At 37.2% G+C, this 20,336-nt stretch overlaps 1 protein-coding gene across 3 annotated transcripts in view; it reads right to left on the bottom strand.

Moving 5' to 3' along the window:
* STIM2 (stromal interaction molecule 2) overlaps positions 1-20,336 on the bottom strand; it is a 143,364-nt gene that overhangs the window by 79,273 nt on the left and 43,755 nt on the right. For all 3 annotated transcript variants that reach the window (XM_074322148.1, XM_019743898.2, XM_019743897.2), the window contains exon 2: positions 5,293-5,423. In XM_074322148.1, coding sequence (XP_074178249.1) covers positions 5,293-5,415 — 123 coding nt within the window. In that variant the 5' untranslated portion in view covers positions 5,416-5,423. The remainder of the gene's footprint in view (positions 1-5,292; positions 5,424-20,336) is intronic.

Genomic DNA, 20,336 nt, shown 5'->3' with positions numbered 1-20,336 from the left:
GTCTCTGTCACATTACTAGCAAAGTTGTACCATATAAAAAGACTATTCGATATCATGTATGTGATAAACTACTAGATCCAAGCTTTCCTAATAGCACAAACTATGGCACAACACTTAGATCAACTTCATAACAACGTAGTGAAGGAGCAAGATCCAGATAAAGGTAAGTTAATACAATGACAAGCTGACTGTGATAAGACAGAGAGAGAACTAATTATAAGGCCCCATTTGCCTGAGACAGCGCTCATTTACACTGTTGCCCTGGTGTAATTATTAATAGCACTCTCGCTTATTCTCCCAAGTATTCCAGTTTGGATGATGAATTCTACAGTCACCCCATCTAGAATGACAACAATATATGACATAGAGTTCATGCTAAAGGTACAATTTTATTTAATTCATTTGTGAAATGGGACTCAATAGCATCTGTACCCACCCGAACTCAGAGATCTTTTAGAAGAGGAGACAATATGTGAAATGTGCTGAAACTGAAAAAAATAGATTACATAAAGGCAGTGCCATGCTGTGATCCTGCAAAGGCCCAGGAGAGGAGGGGGAGGAGAGGAGCAGGACTGGCAGTCCTGGCAGGCGAGAAGCGAAGGAGCACAGATGCGGGTCCTGGTTCACACACCTACTCCTCTGCCCCCTTCCCGTCTGCAACAGCATTTACTAGGAAGAAACGCTTGCTGAGGTAAATTCAAAAATAATGGAACAGGAATGCGAAACAATTGCTTTAATATAAAACTGCACATAGTTTTTACATTTTTTTTATTTTTCAATTAGATTTGACACTCAATATTATATTAGTTTCAGGTGTACAGCATGGTGGTCAGGCATTTATATCTCACGAAGTGATCCCCTTGACTAGTCTAGTACCCACCGGGCACCATACACAGTTACTGCAATATTATTGTGTTCCCTATGCTGCACTGTACATCTCTGTGACTATTTTGAAACTGCCAATTTGTTTTTCTTAATACTTTCTCCTTGTACACCCAGTCCCCCAACCCCCCTCTCATCAGGGAACCATCAGTTTGTTCTCTGTATCTATGATTTTCTATTCTCTTTGTTCATTTATTTTGTTTCTCAGAATCCTTATGTAAGTAAAATCATATGGTATTTGTCTTTCTCTGTCTGACTTACTCCACTCAGCACAATACCCTCTAGGTCCATCCATGTTGTCACAAATGGTAAAATTTCATTCTTTTTGTGGCTGAGTAATACTACATTGTATATATGTACCACATCTCCTTTATCTAATTGTCTATCAATAGACACTTAGCTTGCTGCCATTTTAGCTATTGTAAATAATGCTGCAATGAACACAGGGATGCATGTATCTTTTTGAATTAGTGTTTTGGATTTCTTCAGATAAATACCCAGAAGTGGGTCTGCTGGGTCATATGGTAGTTCTATTTTTTAATGTTTTGAGGAACTTCCATACTGTTTCCATAGTGACTGCACTACCAACTGACATCTTAACTGCATGCCTGTGAGAGACCCAGAGACAGAAGACCCAGCTAAGCTGCACCTAGATTTCTGATCCACAGAAACCATGAGACAATAAATGCATACTGTTGTAAGCCATGACTGTTTCGGGTAAATTTGTTACACAGCAATAGATAACTAACACATAAGTTAAATTTTTAACTTAGAAAATTTCAGTAAAGAACACATCCATTTATTCTTTTAGAAACACTACTCCACATAATTCAAAACTCACTGATCCTATTTTTAAAAGTATTTTCTACTAGTTTTTTCCAACCCTACTTTCACTTCTTTTCATAAATGACTCTCCTTGTTTCAGATCAGATATGTCTGTGCTGTTAACTAAGTTTTCTGAGGTTAACAGACAACTGATGACAAAAGTGTTTTTCAGGCAAAACAGCTAATGTAAGAAAAATTGAAATACAAGGTACAATCAGATTTTTCATATAAGTTGGTCTTAAAGCTGACTATATGAAACCAACTGGTAAGAAGTTGGTTTCTAGAACTATTCTGAATGCCATCAATGAAAGGGAAGCACGGATAAAAAGGAAGAAAAATTAGAAAAAGAGAAGGAGTTGTTTTTTTTCAATTTTATTTAAAAGGAAAAAGTAAAAACAAAACAAAGTTCATACACACTAGAAACTGTAATAAATTTTTCAGTCACCGAGAAGGCAACAACAATGTGAATTCTCACTCATTCCTACTGTTGTGCTCAGGGAACAAAACCATTCATATCTCTTACATTATTTGCTGATCAAGTACCTACACTTTCAAAAACATCTTCAATATTGACAGAACATTCAAACATGACTGTAATCAACAACTCAATCTAAACAGGTCACAGACTCAGCATATATTGACATCTTTTTGATCGTGGGGCAAAAGACAATGACCTAGAGAACAAAAGCTTTCCATCCTGTTCCTAATCTGAAACACCCCTAAATCCTCCAAACCCGGTTTTTGAATAGCTCTGGAAAATTGCCAGATACATATTCTCTTATTTGTACAAGTACTGCATACAGCACACTTTAACTGTTACCTTCTTATGAAGCCTACCATGTCCACCCTATTTAAAATTACAACCACCCATCATCTATCTGTCCTAATCCTCCTTTCCTGGCTTATTTAATTTTTTGTTTAGTTTGTCATCCCGCAAGCCCAAACAGAATGTTAGCTTGAGGGCTTAAAGATTGATGTGAAATATTGTCTGTTTGTTCCTGACATACTCCAAGACCTAGAGTATCTGGCATATAATAGACCTTCAAATATTAACTCCATATAAAAAGAATGAATAAATTAGAAAAGTAAATACTTTCTCATGTGAGAAAAAAAACAGAGGGCACAAAAGATAAAAAAAATTAAGTTTCGGACTAGCTTTTTGAAATGCTATTTTTCTAAATTTAAAAAAAGCAACATTTCAAACCAAAAATTACAGTTAATAAAGTATTTTTAAATGTTTCACTAAGGTTTCCTATTAAAATTGTGGTTTCCTAATAATGGCTGCTAGAGGCCCACAATAGTATTACTACTTACTTCTTCAAAAAAGAGACACTTTAACAAGAAATACAAATCAAAATATAGCTATACTGAATTGAAGGTACCAAACTACTACCAGAACTGCAGAATTAAAAGGTCATTCCTTAAAACCTACATAGCACACCAGTTTCTAAATCAGTGCTGTCCAACAGACAGAAACTATGATCTATGTGATTTTAAGTTTTCTAGAAGTCATCTTAAAAAGTAAAAAGAAACAAGCAAATAACTAGAACAGATAAGTGAGAAAGGAAGAAAAAGAGATGAATTTTAAGAACACGAGATTTTATTTATAGCCGGGGCTGGCAAACTAAAGCTACTGCTTGTTTTTGCAAGTCGAGTTTTACTGGAACACAGCCCTGCCCATTAGTTCACACACTTACTGTCACGGCTGCTTGGCACTACAATGGGGGAGCTGAGCAGTTACAACAGGAGGCCCACAAAATCTAAAATCTTTAGTAGCTGGCCTGTACTAGTTTCCTAGGGCTGCTGCAACAAAGTGCCACAAACTGGATGGCTTAAAACAACAGAAATTTATTTTCTCCCAGTTCTAGAGGCTGTAAGTCTGAACTCAAGGTGTCAGCAAGGCCACGCACTCCCCAAAGCCCCAAGGAAGACGCTGCCCCATGCCTTTCTTTCAGCCTCTGGTGTTACCAGCGATCCTTATCATTCCTGGACTTGGATCTGTGTAACTCCAATCTCCGCCTCCATTGCCATCGAGTCATCGAGTCACCTTCTCCCTGTGTGTCTCCACGTGACGTTCTCTCTTATCAGGACACAAGCACATCGGAGTAAGGGTCCATGCTCCTCGCGTATACCCTCATTTTAACTAATCACATCTGAAGTGACCCTGTTTCCAAGCAAGGTCACATTCTGAGATAACAGGGGTTAGGCCTTCAAAATACGCTTTTTGGATGGGACACACTTCAAGCCGCAGCATGGTCCTTTACAGAAAAAGCCTGCCGATTCCTGATTTGGAAGAAAAAGAATTGAGAAGTAGGTCCAGGGGTACCATTCAACAGAGAAGGATTTCAACGAGAAAAACTGGGATTTTGTTTTAGAGAAACTCTAAGTCGAAAGCAAAAGAGCCCTCAAAAGATGTCAGGCAGAAAACAATGCAAGTAAATCAGGAATCTGGACTGGCTGAGAGATGGAGGAGTCAGCAGTAACCTAAAAATGAATGAACATTCTCACGGTAAATGCTTTATATAGCAGGCCCAGGACTGATCCTTAGAAAACGTTACTGCTAGATAATAACAATGTGATTAAATAACAATATGATTAGAGGACACCACTGCTATACAACATTACATAATAATGTGAAAAAGAACATAACTTAGTATCATATAAACTAAAAGAGAAGCATCTCAACAGTGACAAGTACAACAAAGAGGTTAGAGGCCTGAGAAATGACAGAATTTGGTTAGAATGAGACTGCAGCCGAATAAAGAAAACAACTTCTACGGAGAATGAAGCGAAACACCAGATCAGGAGGAAGAGGAGAATGCCTACGAAATGAAGCCTTATTTATCTGTACAGTGACTGCAGTAGATTATTACATAGGTGACCCCCAATAAACCGCATCTCCTGGAATTCATGCTCCTGTATAATCCTCTCCCACATGGACTCCGAGCTTAGCCAAAACTCGCTTTAGCCAACTGGATGTTAATAGGCATTGGCAAGCAGAGGCACGATAAGCACTTTCACACGGGAACTTGTTCTCTGGGAACACTGGCATCTGGAAGCCAGCTGCCATGCTGTAAGGGAGCTTGAGTGAACCTCCCCAATGGTAAGATGCCACTTGGAAAGAGACTCAAGGTTCAGAGGTCATCTTAGATATTCCAAGTGAATGGAACTGCCACAGTGACCCTGGCCCATACCCAGGGGAACAGAAAAGGTGCCCAGCTGAGCCCCATCAACTCAGAGAATTAGAATAAATAATAAACTATTGTCATTTTAAGCCATTAAATTGTGGTAGTTTGAAGGCAGCAAGTAACTGACAGAGTGAGAATAGCACGTACGTGTGAGAAATCCAAAAACATGAGACCAAGCATTCTTACAATACTGGGAAGCCTTGGTAATTACATGGAGAAAAAAAGAAAAGGAAAAAAAAAACACGTAAATACAAAGGGTAAAATTAAAAAGTAAAGAGAAACACTAAAAATGTTAAAGAAGTTGACTCATATGAGTAATGAGGAATAATGAGAAAATTTAGGACTAAAACCTCATTTTGTTTTATGAGAATACTAGGGAAAAAGTTTTTCCACCTACTTCATCACTTTCATCCACTTCAATTCCACCATCTTTGTCATCATCCATTTGTTTATGTATTGTTTGAAGAGCTTCCAGACTAAATCTGTCTTCTTCCGTGAAGCATGGTGGACTCAGTGACATACATGGATCTGAAATAGAACAAAGGGCAGTTACTAACTCCCCATACCAAAACATAGGCTGCAGTTAGAGAGTATAATTTTTTAAAAACCCAACGAATTAAATTTCAGACTAAGTCAAACAAAGAGGTTTTTAAAAGTCTAGCATAAGTAGAATATGTGAACACAATCGACTAAAAATAAATAATTCAATTTAATTGATATTAGGCAACTATATCCAGGAGTTACAGCAGTATTCAGGCTCTCTGCATTCTTCCACATTTTTAATCATTTTCTTCTTATGCAACCCATTATATTTACCAATTATTTTCCCCCAACACACACACACAAACCAAATGAATTCTTCCTTTAAAAAAGAGAAAACAACTGAAAATCACAGAATATAAGGTGCTAGTTTTTGTATAATCCAATTTAATTAAAAATGTAAATCCTGGGGAAATATCACAAAGAACACAAGAAAAGGAAATGCAGAGTATTCACATGATCCTTAAAAACGTTTTTTTCCTTTTTCTATTTAAGAGCATCCAAGAGTCAAGTCGACTCTTGGAATCCAAAAGTCAACAGTATGACTTTCTAAAATATGTAACTTCTTAGATTCAACAAGGAAAAGCCAAAAGAAAAAGAATGACTGAATTTTTAAAAATCTTGTTCCTCATGTTTTCTTTAATATATATATTTTTGGTTAACCTCTTCCTATGGAAAATGTGTGAATCCTCACATTCAGGTTGTCAAAAATTAACAGTGAAGAGAGAATGTGAGGTTTTTCATGGCTTAAAATCGAATAAATTCATTAAAAATTACCTCCTGTGGACTCAACGAGTAAACAGCCTCTATCCCAAAAGAGAAAAGAGGTGAAGGAATTAAGAAACACAAATTGGTAGTTACAAAAGAATTTCGTGGATATAAAGTACAGCACAGAGAACAGTCAGTAATATTGCAACAACTACATATAGTGCCAGGGGGGTAATAGACTGGGGGGGGGGGGGGTCACTGCAAAAGCTATATATATGTCTAACCATCATGATGTATACCTAAAACTAATATAAATAATATTGAATATCAACTATAATTGAAAAAAAGAAATAATTTTAAAAAAGAATACTCAGTAAAACATGTGAAAGTTAGGAAAAGTACTGCCAAAACTTCTCTCACAACCAATCTGGCTGTCTGGTGGATTGACAAATTTCAACAACTTACTTCTACTCTACCAGGTCACTAAAATAATATTCTTTTAAACTGTCTTCAGAATCATATATATTCCTAATAATAGCACAGCTCTAAATTTTAAAGAAGTTACGAGCATAATAGAGGGGTTAGCCAGCTTGGTTATCTGTTCAATAACAGTTAAAAATCCAGTTTATTGCTTTGGCCCTGTTATGAATTAAGTGTCTGATTGGACAAATCCCTCATCCCTGTATTTCAGCTACGTCACTTCTGAAATAAAGTAAATAGACTAGATGCTTACTAAATAGACCAGACACTTACTTACTAGGATCTACTTCAGCTATAATAACCTAAGAATATCTAATTCTGTGCTTAGGGGGAAAAGAATTGCAAGAAAAGAAACCAGTACTGGAGACCAACTAATAATTTCATTTTCTAAATAACAACATTAACCGATACCACCAGTTATAACCCATTTTGGTGATTTAACATTTTTAATAGTTTTAATTCCAAATCTAATTTTAATTTCCTTAGTCTTGAAAGAAAAAGAAACAAAAGGAAACTATAAAAATGGAAAAATAAGTTATGTGACATGTGTTTATGTATGCATGTAAATATTTAAAACTCTGATTAAGATTTGCTAAAATGTAAGAACTTCCAGACAAATGGTTAATTATGATCCCTAATTCACAAAACAACCAGAATCCTGATATGGCTATGAGTTCAAATTCATTTGTAATTATTTAAATGGAAGCAAACAACATATCTTAGGTATCATAACAACTTAAGATCTGTATACATCGTGTTATTGCCTCCAGCAGACCTATTTTTACCCATATTTTGCTAACAAACATGAAGTGCAAGTGTTACTGCAACAATTATATGATGAATGGGTCACACCACTCACTCTGGTTCAACAGATTTTGAAGTCAACAGTGAGGGCTATTCAAACCTTATAAAATTTTAAGAGAAAATTAGGAGGAACGTATGACCTGAAAAAATTCATATAAAAATAAAATGTGTAATTTTTTACTTAAATAAACTTATTTAATAAAACATCATCTTTCATGGTCTACTTCAGGAAGTAATTTCATGAATTATTTCATAAGTACCATCTCCTAATGATTACTTCCTTCTCTGTACACCATTCCATCTATTCAATAAATACCTATTGAGCACCTACCATTTGTCAGACACTGGCAATACCCCAGTGAACAAGAGACAGAAATTCCTCATAAAACTTACATTCTAGTGGGACAGATGAGCATTAACAAGATAAACAAATAAAAAGTCTAACATTCTAGGAGTGGTAAATATTAAGGAGAAAAACAGAGTAAAGAGCAGATATAAAATGACAAGGGATTTGAAATTTTCTATTCTATCTTTATTCTCAAACCATTCGACCTGAGTCCTCATTTAATGTTGTACTTTATTAGTCTCTAATTACTTTATGAATCACTTCGTCCACACAGTTAAGCTTATGAGCAGGGCGGGGACCACATTCTTCCTTTTCTCACATGTTGACACAGTTGGACACATCTGGGCCTCGGATAAATTAACCATCATACATGAACTAAAGTTCTGGGCTTCCATACTGTGCAAACCAGTGACAAGCATTAGGAACTAAGAGACAATAAGAGTATCCTGTATTCAGAACCGAGCTCGCAGTCTAGTGAGAAAGAAGGCAAGTGGATAATGGACTGGATGAGGTACCACAGAGAGCATTGTTTGGAGGGTGCTGTGCGAGCATGGAGGAGGGTATCTAATTCAGGCAGAAGAAGAAAAGTCAGAAGCTCTCCAGAGGTCACCTCGGGGAGTTTTAAATGACCTGCAGTCGATGACACTGGGAAGGAGAGAATAAAGCTTGCCTGGAAAAAGAAACAGCGTATGTTCAGTGGCATGAAAACGACATGGAACTTTCAGAGAAATCCAGCTGGTAAACATGTCTGGAGTACAGAAAACATGTAGAAAAGACTCAAAAGACCAAGTAGGAGATTGGCTAAGTGAGGCCAGGTCTCTAAAAGTTATTTCACTTACTAAGGAACTTGGATTTTTAATCCTGAAGACTCTGAGAAGCCCATAAAGAATTTCACAGAGAGCACTAACAATCAGATTCGCTATCGAAAGATCACTCTGGTGCCTGTGAAAGAGGCTGGAGACGCGACGTGGGGGCACAGCTGTCAGAGGTGCCACAGGAATCCAGCAGCGCTCAGCAGCAGTGCACGCCGTGCAGTCGTGGAGGAGGCAACGATGAAGGCTGCTCTGGGGTTGGTTTTGCCAAGTTGGAGCAGCAGAAGGAAAGAAAAGACAGGAGTTGAGACTGTGGCAAGAGTAATCCACTTCTCCACATAAAATTTTACTTCCTTTTGGTACAGTGACGTAAGGCCTCGAAATCTAATGGAGGAGAGTTGGGAATTCTGAACTCCAATACCTGTTCTAAAGTCTTTCACATTTCTTTCTCAGCCGTTGCCCTTCTAGGTCAATTCAGCACAAGTGATTGTTTTAACTCACACTATCTGACTGAAATTTCTTTTACATACACAAACTGTTATAAAAGACCTGTGCCTATAATGAACCAGGTATAATGGTTTCAGACAATGGCTGCGATACCATAATCCTCCTCCTCGCCAACGTCTCAGACGTCTGCCGGAGCCGCCCCAAATGCTCCAGTGCACCCCATGCACTGCACAGCCAGACCATGTCTCTCTGAACAGCCTTCCCTCGTTCATTTAAACACGGTAGGAACTGTCTGAAATGCGCCGGGCCCTTGGCACCCAACGTGACAACTAAGACAGATTTCCTCCCCTCGGGGCCCTCACTTTGGTTAAATGAAACAGTGTGATGTCTCTTCTTAGCATTATACTCTGAGCATTCCTTTCTTTGCTCTGGATCAAGGCCAGCCCTTTCCACTGAGGGAAAAGGAATCGGCTAAAACAGAATAAGACTAAACCAAAGCAGCAACCAACAGCAATGGGTGAATTCCACCTTGTTTTCCTCTCCTCAAAGCCAAACAGATGCTCAGTCCGATTCTGCAGAAAGAGGCAAATGACTTAAAACGATGTCACCTAATAAGAAGCATCTGCTACATTCTAGAAGCCAATACTATTTTATGTACATAATTTAATCCCTACAGCCCAGGGTGAGGCACAGATTACCTCCACTATTCAGATGAGAAAAGGACACTCATGAGTAAATGGCTTAAGATTACACCCCTAAAAATGACAGAACTGAGATTCAAAGCAAGTCTCTGAAACTCCAATTCCCACTCAAATGTCAGTATAATGAACATAAATGGGTCAGTGTCACTAGTGTCAGAGAAGAATAAAGTCTGATATCGTAGATACTGCCAGGACCTGGCTGAGAAGCTGACAACACCAAGAAGCTTAAATGTGTCCCATGGACACTTCGGCAATCCAGAATACAAGCCTGTATTTGCTGCATTACTTTTCCTTTTGATAACAATGTATCTTCACTTCAATTCACACACCCTTGAACAAACCTTTATAATAAATATATTATTACCACAGAGATTGTTATGTTTGCTGAATAGTTTAAATATATATAAACATTAGAAGCCAAATAGATTAACTTCTGAATACATGTTATTTACCTAGTAAATACATAAACGTCACACTCTAGGTTAGAAACCAGGTATACAAAAAGTAAAAATAAATTAAGGTATGTCAGGTTCAATGACAAGACATATAACAAATATATATGATGGATGGCAAAACTAAGGGAGTCGTCCTGCCTACTTGCACAGCAAGAAAAGCTTCGAGGAGGAAGTGATATTTACACTGATTCTTGAAAGATGAGCAAGTGTCCTCTAGGAAGATATGTTTAGGCAAGAACATAAGCCACTAATAGTTATTACAGTAACAAAATAATGACAATAACTATGGAAGGGGTTCAGAACAGGCCTCCCCGAGATGTGCTATTTTAGTATGTGGATTATTTTGAGCTGAAGGCAGCCGAGATTCCGTGGACTCACAAGCAACTTTTACCTCTCCCTTTAAAAATTTAAATCTGGGGACTTGCCCATAACAGTTCTACCAGAAATAACTTTTTATGACCTATGCATAGGGCAGGGCAAACTTCCAGTACTGAACATCTGCTCTTATTATCCCGAGAATGATCTTCCTCCCTTCGAAGCCCCAAGGTTCCTTACGTCATCCTTAGCTCAGAATGTCCCATATACCTCATCTTCCCTATCTGTCTCCGAACCTCTCCTGCATGTGGGGTTCCCATATGTACGTATATAACTGAATTGGGTTATTTTCGCTTGTTAATCTGTCTCAAGTAAATTTAATTATTAGACCAGCCAAAAGAACTATGCACAGCAGAGGACAGTTTCTTCCTCCCCCACACTACCAATTATAGAGTGTCTATTACACACACACACACACACACACACACACACACACACACAGAGGGAGCCAAAAAAATGTATACATTTTAAGAAAGGAAAAAGCTGTATTAAAATTACACTGATGGTAACCACTTTGAGCACCTCTTGTAATTGCAGAAGTCAAACGTAACTTGTATTCATCTTTTGTCAGCAGTATATATTGAGTATTACAATTTTAATACAGGTTTTTCCTTTCTTAAAATGTGTGGGCATTTTTTTGGCACCCTCTGTATATAAATGATATATCATCCACTTCATTTTGCCTATAAAGTAGCCATTATTATTCCCATTTAATATAAACATTAGAAGCCAAATAGATTAACTTTGGAATACATGTTATTTACCTAGTAAATTAAGAGAAAAGACTGAAATTAGTGAGGACCAGATTATGGAGGGATCTACAGCTTACCCTAAAGTGACTACAAAAAAGAAAAATAATAAATTACTCCCTGAAAGCCCCTACTGTCTACAAGTACACCCATGGTTGGATAACTCCTTTTATTCCAACTCAAATGTTTCTCCTCAGAGACCATTCTGCTTCCCTTTTGCTCTCTACTTGCTTTATTTTTCTCCACAACACTTTCCCACAGCATACTATATTATGTATCTCTTTAATTACTTACTGTCCAATTCCTCCACTACAATGCAATCATGAGATCTCAGGCTTTGTTTTGATCATTCTCTTCCCCAAGTGCCTAAAACAGTGTCTGACACATAGTAAGTGCTCAAAAAGTATTTGTTGGCTGAATTACTTACCTAACTGGTTTCAATACAAATGTTTGGAAGAGAAACACTCTTTAAGAACCTACCTGGCTGATTAGAAAACTAAGATGTACAAACTGACAATAGAACTCCTCACCTCTTTATGGCACTCAAGTTAAATCTAAGAGGTTAGCAGAAATCTAGTAACACTATTTCTCTGATTAAAACTATTCAGTGGTCTCCTAGGCCTTAAAGTATAAAATCTATTTACTCATTGTCAAATATGACTGTTTAAATACTTACTGAACAAAATATACAACATATTATGCAAAAATAATTGAGGGGAACTTTAAAATATTTAAGACAGTCATCCTCAAGTCTCTTATGCTCCAGCAGTAAAGATAAGACTTCATGAAGGGAAGGACGACGCCTGTTTTATTGATTACTCTGTTATTATTATTTTATACGTATGTTATTACCATACATTACTACACCTAACAAGTAATTATGCCTGACTTTTTTTTTTTTACATGCAAGTAATTGCATTTTTGGTGGCATTAGGAAACAGAAATTGGATTTTAATGAGTGGGGTTAGAAAAAGAGAAAACAGAACAAACAAACAGGAAATATGAGGGGCTCTGGGATCCACAGAGTATTCTGGCCGCTGACTGGTTCTCCACTGGGAGAGCTCCCTCCAGCTCAGCTCTCCTCCCACTGCTGGCACTGGCAGGCACTCATGGGGGGGGGTGGGGGGGGGCAGGCCAAAGACATTAATTTAAGTAACTACAATGCACAGGCCAGTGGACACAAGGAAGAAGTGTCCTCTGCTATGCCAACAGCACTGGAGGAATGAAAACGTTAGCAAGTGGTGGGTGGAGAGCAGCAGGATGTGAACATGGAGAGGGAAGGACCGTGAACCTCAGACAGGAGTCTAAAAGAAGCCACTCATGTTTTTATGTAGGACTGTAACATGATGACAGATGTAACAGAGAGGAATTAAAACATAGTTTGTGTGGTGCTTTCAAGTTCAAAAACTACTTTCCTATGTAGTCAGTTTTATTTTAATCTAGAGAAGAAGCTACAGCCTTATATTACATGCTTGTTCCCAACGAATGCCTATTCCAGCGGTCAGGGCAGACAGTAAGGGAATGTAAGCTACCATCATGGCAGTGAGGATAGAAAGAAAACATCACACCCAAGTGACAACTGAATATAGTGAAAGAAAGGTGACAAGCACAAGTATGACTGACACTGCAGGCCTCAAAGTGTAGGTGAAAACGAAGGTACATTTCTCATCTATGTGGCTGAGCCAGACCAAACAAGCGAGTCAGAAAATGTGTCAAATGTGATTCCATTAAGCCTTCTTCACTAGAGGAATACATATTTATGCCATATTCTATATTTTGTCATCACAGTCAATTAATAAATGTAGGGCATACAGTTCAGAAATCTAAGAAAATAAGAGCTTAAAAAATAAAGCTGAAAAAGAAAATCCAGTCTTTATAGCTAATTTCCCTCCTATAATACCTTTAAGATCAGCAAATTTCATGCAGAAAAAAACTAAGAAGGGGAGCCAGCTGACTGCTAATCACAAGCCAATGACTGTAGCCCATCAGCAATGAGCTCTAGCACATACTGCCAAGAATGGCTTACCCCTCCTGGCAACCACTTAGGAGTCTCATGATTGGGATTTTCTTCATTACTACCACTGAGAGAAATTTTTTAAATAAATATTGTTTGTAGTACTTCCATTAATAGTTCAAGCACTTATCAAATCAAATCCTCTAACCTGAATATCGTGAGAGTAAATTTTCTCTTAAATTTTCAGAGATAATTCTTTGGTGTCCTTTTTCAATAAACCAACAATCCGATTCAAACTCAAAAAGAAAGTGAATGATGTCTTCTTCCTCTTCTGATATCCTCTTTAGGGCAGAGTCTGTCTTATTCCCTTCTATTTCCAGTGCCTAGCATGCCACCAACAACCAGTATGTAGTAGGATTCATGAATGATTCTCAAAAAAATCTAATAAATAATAAAGTCTGCTGCATACTTTTTTAGAAAGAAGTGAGTTTCAACACATTATTATATTATCTGGTATATAGTAGATATTCAAAATATGCTAACATTTATTGAGAGCATATTACATGTCAGAACAACAAATGAGAAAGGGAAAGTTGCAACTAGTATACACAATGCTGTACCTGGATGCTATAAAAATGCAGATAGAGGACTCCAGAATCTCTAATATTTACTCAAACTTATGAAAAATTCAACAGCTAAAGGAAATAGGCCTTACCGAGAGGGCTGAGAAACCACTGCAGATGTACTATTTACAGCTAAGTGTTGTACTGAACAGAACATAAAGGGCCTTTACTTTGAAACCCCTTCTGACTCATGACTATCTCTTGGAGCCCTGAATCTCTTTATAAAAAGTATCTCTTTATACACTCTGTATAAAAAGCATCTATTAATTAGTCTGGACTCTTATGAAAAGACAGAAGTTTCCCCTGATCGTTAGCTAAAAATTTCCCTAAAAATTGCTAAGTTCAACTATACCTTCCAAATGTTTTAAATAGGCTATCTGATACAAACCTAATTGTCTAGGTCCCTTCCACTTTCCAGGCGCATTTTTCAATTTACCATCTTCTGATTATTTCGCTCCCACCCATCCAAAACATCAAGTCCTTGCCACCTGAAAAAGTTCCTGCTGATCTTCTCAAAGAGCCTCTTCACAAGTTGGAGACAGAAGCTAATGCCTCTGCCTCAAAACTACCTCAATATGCAATTCATTTACCAACACACTCTGCTATCCGAAAATTATCTACACTATATTCACAGTTAACCAATATGTTCCTTCGATGTATTTAAATAGACGAGAAGGAGTATTTATGTGGCTGTACTTAACTCTATATTCACTGACAGCTGCCTAATTTTTTCCACTGTGTTTTATACTATAAGGTCCTAGAAAGCAATAATATGTTTACAACATCATTGCACCTGTCATATGTAGGAAAATATTGTTGACTAGGTGCAAAAAAGGTAAACAGGTGCATGAATACACTTATTTACCAACCCCTGGTTTCCCAACATGCTATAAAAACTTAATGAAAAATATTTTAAACAAAAGAATTTGGGTGCACACACACTCATAGAATGACTGAATCAACTCAACAAAGATCTTTTTGATATATACAAAAGCTACGTGACCAAAATAATTGGGAATCAAGATTCAAAAAAGCCCAGCCTCTTTCAAGACAGCATCTCATGCCACTAACATTTTCATTATCAACATTATGTGCACAGAATAGTGGAATAGTTTTGCTTATTTTTATTTATTTTGTGTTGTTTTGAAGGGAGGAATATAATTTAAAGTTACAACTAGAATACTGTGAATACACTAATGACACTAAATTGTGCAGTTAAAAACAGTTAAAATGATAAACTTTGTTATATGTATTTTATCACAATAAAAAAAGCTACAACCAATACACAAGCTATAATGAACAAAGGTCACTAATACTATCCTACCTGTATCAATACTTGGGAAATACAGAGAATGCTGTTGTACCCAGGAGCATGACACTGTTCCACTTATGTCACAATGCAAGAACGTTAACAACAATCACATAAAATAAAATTAGTGCCCCAATTTTGCAGATAAGAAAGGTTGAGCATCATCAGAGAAATGCAAATCAAAACCACAATGAGATATCACCTCACCCCAGTCAGAATGGCTATCATCAACAAGACAAATAGTAACAAATGTTGGAGAGGTTGTGGAGAAAAAGGAACCCTCATACACTGTTGGTGGGAATGCAGACTGGTACAGCCGTTATGGAAGGCAGTGTGGAGGTTCCTCAAAGAATTACGAATAGAATTGCCGTATGACCCAGCAATCCCTCTCCTGGGTATCTACCCAAAAAATCTGAAAACATTTAGAGATAAAGACACGTGTGCTCCAATGTTCATTGCAGCTTTGTTTACGTGGCCAAGACATGGAAACAACCAAAATGTCCTTCGATAGATGAATGGATAAAGAAGTTGTGGTACATATACACAATGGAATACTATTCAGCAGTGAGAAAAGATGATATAGGAACATTTGTGACAACATGGATGGATCTTGAGAGAGTAATGCTGAGCGAAACAAGTCAGACAGAAAAAGCAGAGAACCATATGATTTCACTGATATGTGGTATATAAACCAAAAACAACAAAAGAACAAGACAAACAAATGAGAAACAGAAACTCATAGACACGGACAATAGTTTAGTGGTTGCCAGAGGGTAAGGGGGTGGGGGTGAGGTGATGATAAGGGGATCGAATATATGGTGATGGAAGAACTGACTCTGGGTGATGAACATACAATGGGATTTATAGATGATGTAATACAGAATTGTACACCTGAAATCTATGTAATTTTACTAACAATTGTCACCCCAATAAATTTAATTTAAAAAAAAAAAAAAAAAAGAAAGGTTGAGCAGTCTGGAGTAGGAAGAAAAAGAACTTGTAATTCATTCTCCTCCTGCCACGTATAACCTCAGGAAAGTTCTTTAACTTCTTTGCCTTAACTTCCTCATCTGTAAGGTCCTGTAGAATGGGAACAGGAGCCACCTTGTAAGAGTGCTGTAGAATTAAATGAGCTATCTAGAAAACACCGAGGACCCTATGTGACACCTATTTGGAACTCAATAAACAACACTCAAAAGATACCTATTACTGTTACCTTCAAAAGTAACGTGCCCATTGGAATTAGCTACTAAACGGCACAGTAGCAATCCAATGCCGTTTCCTTCGCTCTAAGTCTACCCTTTCTATAATTACCATTACCTTAACGGATAACAAAAAAAATCACGTTTTTAATTAAACTTAACTCTAAATATCTTTTGGCTGATTCCAAAACCAAATACATAATAAATACAAAGAGAGGAGATAAAGAAGGAAGGGGAGCCTTATGGGCTGGCTATTATACGAGTGTACCAGGTGCTTTACTCAGTTACCTAACTCAATTTCTCTCAACACCCCTGCCCAGCAGGCCGTGATCCTGCTGCTGCTTCGCACGATGAATAAGCCACGATTCTCACAGGCACAGCAACTCGCCCAACGTCAGACAGCTGCTTAATCACGTTTTTGAACTTCAACCCAGGTTTGTCCAAATGCAAAGAACTTGTTTTTTCCCTATATCCCACAGTCTGTCAGAAACAACAAAAAAAGACTTCCCAGTTTAAAAAAAATGCCCAAAAAGAATATTCTGAAAGCAAATTCCAAAACAGGAATTCTAAAAGCAGGTGCATTAAAAGCAGTACTTACTACAAGTACATGATCTCCAAAGATAACTGCTTTGAAAACGAAAACGTTCATTTAGATATACGTTTTTGCTATGTGCTTAATGGACTTTTTTATTTGTTCAAACAATTATTTTAGATAGTTCTTAACGTTTCTAAGTGAAAACATTTGCAGTTCCAACTGGGAAGCAGAGTCCATTGCCCCACCAACTGGGTCTCGGCAACAAAAGGGGTAATTCCCGTTCCACATACCGTCCCATAGGAACAGAAGATTCACAGAGCTACGCTTCACTCAGTGGACGAGTGGGGAGCCAGGCGTGTATATGTGCAACGTGATGGTGGCCACTGCAGAGACCCGATGTTTAGGACATTGGTAAATCATACTTCTAAGTTGGGAAGTGCCTATATAATGTAAAAAGAAACAGCCAACCAATCTTTTTTCTTATGAAAATCACCTCCAAAAACACACAGTGACTGGTTTGGTTCGGTGATTTTGTTTGGGGAAGGGAAAGTCTCATAATTCCCTCTATTAAAAGTTTGCAAATTCAGCTTCAAACACACAGGACTCCACAGTAATGTAGTTACAAATTACTGAAATCCTTATTGATAATTAAAACATCAAAGCAGAAAATATTATAACGGTGTGTCAATTTTTAAGCAAATATCTTCCTAGATTTTCTTTTTTTAATAGCCTCTTTAAGATCTCCAAGAGCAGCAGAGAAAAACTGAAAGGGCCTTCATGCAAAAAGCAGAATCAGGCAAAGCATTCGTTTAAGTTTATGAGAGAACTGACACCTAACTATGAAGATCATTAACTTCATCCTCCAATATAGTCTTTTCTATCTTTGTCACGATTTTTCACACCATAGCATTTTAACATCTATTTCTGCTTTAAAATATGTAGCAGAAGTAAAGGAAGTTCCGAGTTACGCAGAGGTTACTGGGGAGTCCTCATGTGTAGCAAACACTGTTTATAACAGGTATGGTAAACTAAATCACTCTAAAGTCTTTTCTCTGGACATGTTTACTTCAGCTCTTCAGTAGCAATGATTGGTTGTCACCAACTTTTAAGGTTCTCTCTCTCTCTAAATATCAGATTTTACTGCAGATAACACTAATAAGTACTGAAATGATTTAATCAATATATTGAAATATATGCACACAAATTAATACTGCCTTCCTAATTCAACGAATTCTCCTTAGGAAGGTATATATACATTTACTCCAAGAACTCTGCCACTGTCCAAAACTCAGGGCACTCATGACTTAACCAAAAGAATCACCCCAAAACATGTGAATTGTTTTCTGTATATTCTTGAAAATAGTATAATTTCTTCCATTTATGGTGGATTTAAATTTTGGAAACTGTTCAGGTAATCAATTGGCAGAGTATCATTTTTGGTCCAAACGTATCAGGTTCAGTAAAGAAAAACATTTTACTCATGTGGTTCATAAACTATAAAATAAATTCCAATTCATTAAACCTCAAGCTTACTTTTATGTTTTAATATTTTTTTAGAATAAGCCTTTAGTATCTTAAGTTATATTAAACAATCGTTAACTAAAAAATAACTGTGTGATAAGTTCCTGGAGAAAGAGTATTAAAAATATAAAACTGGCAGTTCATTTAGCAGTTCATTTAGCAGTTCATTTAGCAGTTCAATACAAAAATAATATAAATTTTTATTTACTGAGATATCATAATCCCTTTTATTTCATAAGTTTTCCAAAATTTCTCAATTTGAACTAAAACCAATATAAATCATTGATTTAACTATTTTTGTTCAATGTTATATTCCCACCACCTAAAACACCACCTGGAACATAGAGCAAGTACTTAAGTAAGTATTTACTAAATTAGTAAATAAATACAGAAATTTAAAGAGTGGTCTTTATAATGAGTGGTTTATAAGCTGATTTATATTTATATTTGCCCAGCTTAAGTATACTAGAAAATTTTCTCTTTTTATATGGAATAATCAATAAAATATAACCAAAGCATCCAATGTGATAAACTACCCAGCACTTCAGCTGACAGTAACTCCATTCTTACAACTGCTCAAGGCCAAAAATTCTAAGGTCATTCTTTTTTTTTAAATTTAAACAATTTTTCATTTGCATTTGACATTCAATATTATATTAATTTCAGGTGCACGGCATATTGGTTAGACATTTATATAACTTACGAAGTGACTCCCCCCAATTAGTCTAGTACTCCCTGACACCACACAAAGTTATTACAATATTATTGACTATGTTCCCTGTGCTGTACTTTACATTCCTGTGACTATTTTGTAACTGCCAATTTATACTTCTTAATCCCTCCACCTAAGGTCATTCTTGAATACTCCTCTTGCATATATCCCCCCATCCGACCTCAGGAAATCTGTTGGCTCTACCCTCAAAATATTATCCACACTCTGCCCTATGCAGAGTCATTGTCTGTATGGATTACTGTCCCTCACCCTTTCATGTCTTCTCTCCCCTCCATGCACAGGTAAGCCTATGGCCACTGAGAATCACTCCCCTGCAAACACCCTCAACTCCCTTGCCCTTCTCTCACTTCATGAGGTTAGCAAAGCCGTAACCTGGTAAAAATCTAATTCTCCACCTACTCCTGTGCGTCTAAATATGGCTGATCGTAATGCCTCGAAAGCTGGAACCACAGGCCTCAATGCACCCTTAATGCTGCCGGGCAATCATGCTGTAACTCCCTGATCTATTCACACTCCCACTCCGTTTCACACCTTGATCCTCAACCCTCAGTACCTCTCCCCATCCTTATTCACAGTGATGGCTTTTTTTTGCCCTACACTTCACCGAAAGAAAAAAAATTAAACAATCAGAAGAGAACTTCCATAAGCTCTCACAACCCACCGAACTACCTCCCATTTTCTGTACCTCACACTGTGTCTCTGGCCTACTGCCACAGAGGAATTCTCCAAGTTTCTGTACACCGCCAATCCCTACACCAATCCCTAGTGTGAACTAAATCGCATCCCATTTAGTCCCTCAAGAGCACTAACTCCAGAAATGCATCCTGAACATCTTGCTCTCAATGGATCACTGCCATCGGAATATAAACATCCATCCTTAAAAATAAAAAAAATAAAAATAAAAAGCACACATTCTCAGCCTCACTTCACTACTACCCTATTTCCTCACTCCCTTTTGCAGATACTTGCAATCTCCTTGAAAACATTGCTAACTGAAGAATCTCCAATTTCTCTCCTACCCTTCTCTTAAAATAGACTCCAATTAGGCTTGAGCTCTCACCTCTCCATCAAAACTGCCTAAGTCAAAATCACCAGTAATTGCTATGTGACTAAATTCAATGGTCGATTCGCATTTCTCACGTTACTT

This window comes from Rhinolophus sinicus, linkage group LG02, assembly GCF_036562045.2.
Source record: "Rhinolophus sinicus isolate RSC01 linkage group LG02, ASM3656204v1, whole genome shotgun sequence".
Lineage (NCBI taxonomy): Eukaryota > Metazoa > Chordata > Mammalia > Chiroptera > Rhinolophidae > Rhinolophus > Rhinolophus sinicus.
The sequence above is the reverse complement of the archived record's forward strand: the minus strand, read 5'-3'. Positions and strand labels throughout refer to the sequence as shown.